General features: G+C 38.2%; 1 protein-coding gene across 1 annotated transcript; it reads right to left on the bottom strand.

Moving 5' to 3' along the window:
- Positions 1–8: 8 nt before the first annotated feature.
- Positions 9–10,523, bottom strand: LOC124233217 (nebulin-like; the record flags this gene model as incomplete). Its single annotated transcript, XM_046650383.1, has 9 exons — positions 10,486–10,523; positions 9,495–9,698; positions 8,680–8,784; positions 7,981–8,088; positions 6,841–7,152; positions 4,392–4,595; positions 3,941–4,045; positions 417–521; positions 9–315 (listed from the first exon to the last, which is right to left on the bottom strand). Coding segments are annotated over exons 2-9 (1,381 nt in total), but the record flags the coding sequence as incomplete, so codon positions are not given.
- Between the last annotated feature and the right edge of the window lie 6 nt (positions 10,524–10,529).

Below are 10,529 nucleotides of genomic sequence, written 5' to 3'. Positions count from 1 at the left end.
CACATCGCTCTGCAGTTCGTAGGCTTTCTTGGCCTGAATCACGTCGTTCTGGTCAGGCAAGCACGTCCATTGGTGTAAGTAATTGTGATAATCTATGTCGCTGACCAGAGTCTGGGAATGTTTAGAATGCGTGATGGAAAGCATATCCGCAGGGCTTTGGAACTTAGTTTTCCATTTGGCCCACGGCAGCCGGTACTCTCTCTCATTCTGAATCTTGCCAGCTATCAGGGCCCACCGGATCTTGTTGTCATCCTTGGCTGTACGGGTGCCAACGTAATGCCCCTTCTGCTTCTCATGGTCAAGCTTGTATTTATACTGGAGAGGGAAAAACAAAGCAGATGGATCACAGCGTGTACACTTCATGCACCCAGGGCATTTGCTTAAAAAGCTGAGAAGTTAAACAAGCCCACACTTACGTCACTGGCGATCTCCCTGGAGGCTTTGGCAGCCTGGATAGGGATGGCATCCAGCCGCACATCGCAGCTCATCTTCACTTTGTCCCAATCTTCCCGGTAAATGTTCTGAAGAGGAGAAAAAATAAGGTATCATTCCAGCTTCAAATTTACCAATAACTCCAAGTGCTCCAGTAGAATTAACATCATGGGAGTGCAGTTTTGAAGTCCCAGAACCAGTTAAAGAAAAGAGAATAGATGGAAGACTCATCTTCACCATTGTACTGGAGTATGAAATCAGGTCTGGAGTCCAAAGATCTGGGCTTGACAAGATTTCTTTCTTTTTAATTTGAATCATAGCGTCGATGTAGTTGCACATGCAAAGCGTTTAGATACTTCTTGCGTTGGCGTATTGGTAGCACAGGGATAAGTTCAGACATTGATGGGCTATTATTGAATTTTTAAAATTCAATTTGTTTAATTATTTAATGCAATTCCATTTTGTAATCTTCAGAATCATAATCTTTTTACATTTGTGGAGTTTTTCTCCTCCAATATGGTTTCTTAAATCTTCTTATATAGTTAATGATGCATATAGTTTGGGAATATTAGATCTTCCTGCTGAAGCACAAATGGATTGAAGAGCCATTTTTTAAATGTAGTGCTTTTCTGTTTGTAAAGAGAAGTTTAATAAGGTAATGACTGATTTATAGGTAACTTTAAACATATATGTTCATATTTAAATGGATACATTCTGTATTGACAATGTCAGAAAGACTCAAAAATAGTAATTTAAATGTATAATTCAGAAATCATACTGATTAGTATATCATACAGGAGCTTGAACAGTGCAGAAAGGAGAGGTGAATTTCAATCGTTGACAGTTTCCTGGTCTTTGTATATCTGAAAAATGAGTGCTCATTCTTGTGGGTATGGACAAGTTATGTGTGAATTTTCATTCAAGTTTTCACATGAATTTTGGATGAGCCTATTTGAAATTCAACTTTTTTTGAACAAAACAAAAAAGTATTCTCCACATTTTATTGTATTATACCAGAGGATATTTGAGGAAAATTTGTCATTATGTTATTTTTAATTTTTAGTTTATTTACTTTGTTTTATTACATATATTGTTACACTTTTTCCTTATGTAATACATTTTGTTTATGTAGTCAAATATAATTTTTATTTGAACTAAAAAAATCTGGGCTTGAGACCTAACTCTTCACCTACTAACTTTCTTAATCTTTTTAAGTCTCAACTTTCCCATCTGATAAACACAAAATAAAATATCTTAGTTATGTGCTTAATGTGAAGATGAAATAAATTAATTTAACGTGAATTTTCTTAATTACCTATAAAATTATATACAAATATTCTGAAAATGTTGAAATCTCTAAATGATGGAAACAGTTTTAAACAGTGGATTTTATTGAGGTTAAAGTAATGGCGACACCACGTGTAAAGAAAATCTACATTCTGGTTAGCATTCAAATGGGATGTTTGATTTCTTCCAAAATGCAAGCCATTCTCATTAATATCTAAATATCTGAAGTTATGAACTTTACTTTGGCATAGTTTCGAATACTAGTCTTGCTTACATCATGTTATCAATGGGAGGATTCTGGTATTTCCAGCTGAGAAACTGATCACGCAAAAGAGAGCACATGAGACTTTCCAGACTTCTGGCAAAGATGCCTATGGATTGAAAGGAAGAGGCAGAGGAGTCTATGCCACATGGATGGAGAGCTGACCGCCTGTCCATCCAGTCACTTGGAGACAAGAGTCTACTGCACCATAATACTGATTTGGTCTGAAAAAAAAATCTATCAGGGCCCTAAAATTTTGTTTTCTTCCCAGCTCTTGGAAAAAATTAGTTCCCGGGGTGCTCATTACAATCGACTTGATGGTGCAGTTTGGCACATGCTGAGGAACCTTTGCTTGGCAGGCTCCTTCTCTCACAAAGATTTAGTATTTTTTGAAAGATGCAAAATTCCAAAGCACGGTGAACTGCACTAAGGTCGTATCCTTCTTCTAAAGTCATACTTATTCTACACACAGGGAACCTCTGTGATCCATGAGGGTGGTACCTTCCTCGAACTTTGGTGAATTGTGTAGCTAACCATGTAACTCAATTCTCATTTTACCTAATAGATTTTTTTTTTTTAAAGATTTTATTTTTTCCTTTTTCTCCCCAAAGCCCCCCAGTACATAGTTGCATATTCTTCGTCGTGGGTCCTTCTAGTTGTGGCATGTGGGACGCTGCCTCAGCGTGGTTTGATGAGCAGTGTCATGTCCGCGCCCAGGATTCGAACCAACGAAACACTGGGCCGCCTGCTGCGGAGCGCACGAACTTAACCGCTCGGCCACGGGGCCAGCCCCTACCTAATAGATTTTTAAGTTGATTCTCTTGCTTCTCCCAGACATATAATGATTTATTCTGCAAACAATGACAATCTTGCCTTTTGCTTTCCAATATTTGTCTCTTATTCTTACTTGGTAATTATTTTGGCTTCAATGAGAAGCTTACCCACTTAGTACTTCCAGAAACTGTTAAACAATGGTGATGTTAGTGGGCATCCTTGTTTTATTCCTGACTTGAATGAGAAGGTTACTTACTGAGCATGAGACTGGCCTTTGATTTGAGATTTATTCTTTTAGTCATGTCGAGAAAATACTCATTTATTCTCACTCTGATAAGATTTCATTTTCAAAAAAAGAAGAACGCATATTGGATTTTGTCACACACCTTTTAAACCTAACAAAATGAGCCTGTCATTCTTCTCTTTGTCCTATTACATTGTCGGGTTTCTGAATATGGAACCCTCTTGGCACTGCTGGATGACCCTAGTTGTTTGTATTGTAGCATATCCACATACTACTGAATTTCATGTGTTTATGTTTTGTTTAAGATTTTCCCCATGATTATTGGTCTCCAGGTTTCATTTCTGGAACTGTCCTTGACAAGTTTTGGTAATCGTGATGGCTTTCCTTCTTTCACTGGGCTCTAGGGTAGTTTGTTTATCTCTTGAAGTTCTGAAAGAATTCTCCCATGACATCATCTGGGTGACCCTGGCATTTGAGAGGGGAAGGAAAGTCTTTAATAACCCCCTTAATTTCTTCTTTTTCTGGGGTCAATTTTGGTAATTTATAACTTCCTAGAAATTCCCCTATAGATCCAGGTTTTAAATTCATCGGTATAAAGTTTTGCGAAGAATTCTCGTAATTATTTTGAGTTCATCTGAATTTGTCATTCATTCTCTTGCTTGTTTGAGTATCTATTCATTCCTCTTTCATCCTTCTTGTCCTTATTCCCTTCTCCCTTCTGTAGTGTTGACATTGGCTCACCAATAAGTGGCCCTATCCAGTGACTCAGAGCCAGGGATCTGCTCCTCTCCTCACTCCTGGTCAAGGGCTGATGGTAAGCAGTCTTGCCCACCCTCATTCAGTCAATCTTCTCTGCCTTGGCTATGAAGAGTTCCTTGGTGATATCAGAGCACCAGTTGGGTGGCTTTCCAAACAAAATGGCAGTTGGTTGTGGTACTTACCTTGCTCACGTTAACAGCATTGACTTTAGCAAGATTAATTTCTGGAGTATCTGGCATTATGTGGATCGAAGTTTTATCCCTGTCCCAAACTTCTCTGTACTTTGGCTATGAGAAGAAAAACAACAAAATTACCTCATAATTTGTAATTTGTCTAGTTCTAATGCACAACTTTCACCCTTTCTGATTCAAAATCTTTTCATATGAAGACAAAAACTTTTAAAATCTTTTCACGTGAGTTACTTAAATTTGATATACCTCTATTAATACTTTTTACTAGTTCTTTGAGTTTTTGTTTAAAATCAATAAGCAACAATAAAACAACCCTGCCAACATTGCTTATTAAAATTCTTCCTATCATCATTACTATCTGACAAATAGATCAGTAGGTTAATAATTTATCATTTATTTATAACACTAACTTAATTTTAAAATAGGGGGGAAAGTGACTTACAATACTAATATTTTCAGCATTTGCTTTAGCAAGGACAACTTCAGGAGTGTCAACGATACTTGAGTACTTGAGTTTCACCACAGGTGTCCGATAGACACTGTCTAGGAAGATCTTCTGGGCATTTCTGACTCTCAGTATCTCGGGAGACCCTTCAGGCATCCAGCCGATGCCACGCAACCACTCCAAGTCAGCCTTGTAGATAGCCTGGGGAAGAGGGCAAAGTTAGGTAGAAGTAGAGGGATCTTTTTCTAATTGTGGTAAAGTAAGGAAGAAGTTTTATGCTATATTTTATCTTCCACAAACAATAATAAAACCTGAGCATGGCCTTACAAACACAATCCCTCGTGTGCACAGCAGTGTTTTGTCTGCTATGTTTTCTGTGGTAGAGGGTCTGCTTTGGGGCACCGGTGAACATTCTAAAAAGCTAACTCTCTCTTTGGGAAGAAATTTGGATAGCATTTACATAATCATCATACTAGCCAAAGAGGACTTTTAAAGGAATAACAATGGGCTCTCCAGTAAGTTCTTGACATAGCAGCCTGAATGATCTTCACAAAATTCACAGTTCAAATCTGATGTCACAACATTCCCTCATCCCATGGTTTCCCCTTGGTCTTGGGATAAAGATCAAAATCTTAACGTGGACTAGAAGGCGTTGATGGTTTAGCATCAGTCTCTACCTGTTCTTCCAGTCTCCTCTCGTGCGTGCTTCCCCTTGACCTGTGCATTCTGAGCACACTGGCCTTCTTTCAGTTTGTGGTCTACAAACAGCCCCCTTGGCCTACGTTGCTCATTCTGCAGGAATGCCTGTTGTGTCCTCCTCGTGAAGACAACTCCTGCTGTCCCTCCACATCCCCACTAAATCAGCACTTCCTCAGACAAGCTTTCCCCAACTCTCTTTTTCATAGAGCCAAGGATCGTTCTTCCTCAGCCATCTCATTTTTTACTGATATTCTCTAGTTATTTTCTTACTTATCAATGTGAACTCCCTAAAGTCAGGAACTTATTCTTGTTTCTTCTTTATTCACCATGATCTCTTTAGCGCTAAGCCCAATGCCTAGCACGTGGCATGTTTAATAAGTATTTTGAAAAGCACAGTTCAGAATTTAATTCTGGGGCTGGTCTTGTGGCCCAGTGGTTAAGTTTAGTGTGCTACGTTTCAGCAGCCTGGGTTCGGGTCTTGGGTGCAGACCTACACTGCTTGGCAGTGACCATGCTGTAGCAGTGACCCACATACAAAATAGAGGAGCATTGGCACAGATGTTAGCTCACAGTGAATCTTCCTCAGCACAAAAAAAAAAAGAGAGAAAGAAAGAAAGAAAAAAAGAATTCAATCCCTAATTCCACAGTTTTGATCTAAATTGGGTTTTCTTTTTTCAAGATAGCATGTCCCTTTGAATTGGGATTTGTATTTTCTTGGTTATCTAAACCTGTTTTCCCTTCCAGATGTAGGTAAGTAGTTAACCAGAAAAAATTGGTCTATGTTAAACACCAGTTATTAATTTCAACAAAAAACTTTGTGTTCTTCAGAAATGGTATTTTAGTAGCTAGTTAACAGTATACAAACATCAGGCTAAAAAGTTAGTATAGGAGTGAAAAATATAAGAAAACTTCTACCTTAAAGAATGATATTATATGTTTTAGTGTGTAAAATATGATGGATACTCAAAATTCAGAAGAAGGGATTCTCAAAGAGGATTATATACAGATTTTAAAGTTTCTCTTCCTCATTCTTTAAGAAGTTGGTTGATATACAGTGCTTACTACACTAACGTGGTTCAGATTAATGAAGAGACTACATTTCTCTGGAAATTGGCCTAAATTCACCAGTTGGCAACTCATTTCAATTGATGGATATTCTTTCCTATAGAAAACTCATTTATTATGAGATGTATTTCTTAAAGCTTAAGGGAACCAATTTCAGATAATCAAAAGAGGGTATTCATTCTACACAAGAAATAAATATCCTGATGGAATCCATCATCTCAAAAGATCAAATGAGCAGAAAATATGAGTAAATCTAAAAATACTTCAGGTATGTCAGTGAAACACCATGTTGTGAAGAACACCAAGTTAAGGGAAACTAGTGAGTTTGGAGCATTCTGCTAACCTTTGAAATTGATTTCAAAGAAGACAACCCTGTCTTTCTTCAGTTAAAGGACCATGGATGTTCTTGTATTTAATAAACCACAAACACTTCACATGTTAACAAATCTACAGAAAAATCATGGTAGCACCGTTAACAATGAAAATGAAACTTTCTGAAGAAACCCAGCAGTAGGGTAGGCAGTTAACAAACTTGGTATGATTCTGAAGGGAAGTGCTTCTGTAGGGAGAGCTGAGTTTTCCCGAGCACAGGAAGGAGTGACCAGGCAAAGCTGTGGAAGGCTTCCTTCCTGGGGAATAGCTCACCCCTTCACTGGTGCTCCCCATGCTACCACACACTTACATCACTCTGCAGGTCGTAGGCTTTCCTGGCTTGGATCACGTCATTCTGGTCGGGGAAGCAAGACCAGTGGTGCAGGTACTGGCGATAGTCCACATTGCTTGCTAACTCCTGGCCTTCCTTGGCAGCTGTGATGGACACCATGTCCACCGGGATGGAGATCTTGGCCTTGTGGTCATTGTAGACCTTTTTGTACAGCCTGTCATTCTGCATCTTCATCACATTTGCCGCCCAAACCAGTTTCGGGTCTTCCTTGGCACTGGGAAGTCCAATATAATGGCCTTTCTGCTTCTCATAAGTAGTTTTGTATAGATACTGGTGGATGTGAATGGAAGAAAGTAAAGTTATTTTTCCAAACTCAGTTTTTCTAGACAGCCTGCTCAAAATAACTCTCCTTCTCTTAGATTACGTTTTTTGGGCACTATCTTTCTTTCAATCCATACTATACGTCCTGTACTTCTTGACACATTGGTTTGTCTTCTATGTCGATATGCCTGAACATATTGTGAGCACCTCTAAGGCAAGAACCGTGCTTTTGGATTACCCGATAACATAGGATTGTCCAGTGTTTCCCAATGTTTACTCACATGTTTTTTCACAAACAAGTACCATCTCTACCTCACTCTTTTCTAAGTCTACTTGATTCCTTGTTCAAATAAATGTATTTTTAAAGTGTAAACTTGTTTTAAATTTAAAGTCCAATTTAAATGGAAAAAATCAGTATTTTTCTAACACACATTAAAACAAACATAACTATTTTTAAAAGTGCTTGTTCATGTACTGCCCAAAATTATCACAGAACCACCTATGCATGCTGCACTTCAAGAAACAGCAGAATTCTTTATACCCAGTGAATCTCTGTAAGGGCTTGTATCCAGCTGATACAGAAGATACTGAAAAGAAAATCAAAATCTGTGCTTAAACATAAGAAGAGCTGAACCAAGCAGAGATGCAAGAGGGTCATCAAATTGTTATAAAAGTTCTTCTCGAATTTGGGATTTTAAAACAAGACACTGATAACAATGACTTCCATTCTACTTAAATGTAATTTCTGGGGAATTGAGTTAAAGATTTGTACATTATTAACTCCCTGTGTGTCTCCTAGTTAGTGCTTGTTAAGGCTGGGCAAGGAGGAGCTCTTACATCACTGGCGATGTCCCTGGAAGCCTTGGCATGCTGGAACCCGATGGCATCTGCTCGCAGATCATAACCTGTCATCTTGACGTCTTCCCAAGCTTGCTGATAGCGTTTCTGCAAATGGAGATTGCAATGTCACAGTCAATCTGAAGAGGGAACTACTGAGTCAGTGTTATTGATGGGTTCAAGAATACATGTTAACAGTTATACTGAAAATTAATCTCCCCTTAAGATTTATAAAACAGGCTGGTTTCATATCGAACTTAAATTCCAGTCAATTTTTTATGACATTTAGGAGACTTATCTCCCAGGAACTTTTTTTAAAGAAGTAAATCATGTGAAAATGAGAAAAAATATATATTATTTGGTGCTATAGGGAAAAAAATCAATGATGGGCCACGAAAAAGAGAAATAAATATTACTAAACACGCCTATGTATGCTTTTATGTTGTATTTTGGGCGACACCACTGCACTTTTCCTTCCAACAAAGATAACAACACTCATCTTTATATTATAAACACACTCTTGCACAAATACACACACACACACACACACACACACACATACACGGCACTTATCCTTAGCTTAAAGACTAGAAATAAAAGGAATGGTAGGGAAATGTCTTGCTAAATTCTGGAGTGTATCCACGAAAGGTTCCCTTAGGCAGAGCACACTGTAAAGTGAGTGGATGTTCGGTTCCTTACGTTGCTGATCTGCATGGCGTTGATTTTGGACTGCAGCATCAGGGGAGTGTCGGCTGGCACATTCACATTAGCCTTCTCTTTGTCCCAGGCATCGCGATACAATGGCTGGTAAAAATGAGAAATAGATGATTAGTAAATAAGTCTGAGACCACATAAATAAAATGATAGGTTCAATTAAATGTTCTCTTTGGATGTTTTCAGATATAAATGTAGATCATATTTAGTTTTCATTAGTGTTTTATTTAGAAGTTTCCTATAGTGACTTCAACAAGAAGAATACATTCATGTGTGATATAATATACATGTAAAATGAGTCAGAAACATGGTAGTAAAATGATCATTTTCCATTTATTCACATGTGATTATCTGGCAGGTAAGCCCACAGTGCAGGTATCTATGACCATCCACATTGCTGATCAAGTCCGACTTTTCTTGGCCCAAATAACTATCATAATGAAAAATATCGAGGCTGCCTTGGACTTTTCAACTTATGTCATGATTAAATAGCAATTAGGAGCTGGCAATTTTGTGATCACGGGATCACACTTGTGGACCTGTATTACAGTCAAGATCTCATAATGTGTTCAAAGTGTCATCAGAGTCTGTGGAACATGAAGATGCTACCACAATTATAGTGACCAAAGAATTATCTAAGCAAACAAAATGTGTATCCTGTTAACTGACTGACTATATGAAATCTATCTGGATACATGCATGTAAGATTCTACCGCTGGTATTAGCAGTTTAAAGCTCACAATTAGAATTTTTGTGGAGGCTTCTTCCATTTGTCTGAATATAACATCAACTCGGCTTACCTCACTGATCTGTAGAGCATTGGTCTTTGCCAGGATGACTTCAGGGGTGTCAACAATGCTGGTGAATTTGAGGGCCTCAGGCCTTATACGATACAACCTTTCATTCAGGAGATTCTGGGCATTCTTCACTCTCATCACTTCCACCGAACCCTCTGGCAACCATCCAATACCCTTCAACCATTCCAGGTCTGCTTTGTACACGTTCTACATGAGGAAGAGGACCACAGAGTGTGGAAAGGTCAAATCTGCCCCCTTGGGCAAGATGCTAGCAAACCACACACTACCTCTATTTAAATCAGTTGGGTGGGCAATTGCATGAAACTCAAGGATCAACAGTAAATGTTAATATTTGGATGTGACATCTCTGGGAGAAGTTCACAGTATCCTACAGGAATTGGAGCAGGGCTGAAAGTGGTACTTGTGAAATGACAGACAGCAATGGGACACAATTTTGTTTTCATACAGGATTGAGCTTCTGGGCTCACCATTTGAAATCTGCCTTTTATGTACCACTGGTAATAATATCTATAGGAATTCGGGAGAAAAAGGTCCTCAAAAGTATGTATAGTGAAAAAAATACATACCTATATCTATGTATACCTCTCTAAGTATAAAAATATATTTGCATATACGAATTTTGCCTATATGTATCAGATAAACTTGAAATCCAATATTTCCTTACACAGAATATCTGTTTCTGAAATTTAGATATCTCATCACACAAATGTAATGAATCACAACAACTGGGACTGAAATTCTCTACCTAATTACACAGAATAAGAGAGTGATTTTCATCTTGATGAGTAAGGCCTTGTCAGATAAGAAGAAACCTCTATAAGATAGAAAATATTCAGAAAAACTTTCCTCCAATGAAATGTACAAAATGTGTTAGGTTCTGTCAAGTTTGCTTTTTAATTTATGCCTCTAGGGAATACCCTGTGATTAAACACAGACACGCATCTCCCCAAGAGTCTGGTGATAATATACGCACATCGCTCTGCAGTTCGTAGGCTTTCTTGGCCTGAATCACGTCGT

The sequence above is a fragment of the Equus quagga genome, unplaced genomic scaffold (assembly GCF_021613505.1).
Source record: "Equus quagga isolate Etosha38 unplaced genomic scaffold, UCLA_HA_Equagga_1.0 161917_RagTag, whole genome shotgun sequence".
NCBI classification, from domain to species: Eukaryota; Metazoa; Chordata; class Mammalia; order Perissodactyla; family Equidae; genus Equus; species Equus quagga.
This window is presented reverse-complemented; position numbering and strand designations above follow the sequence as displayed.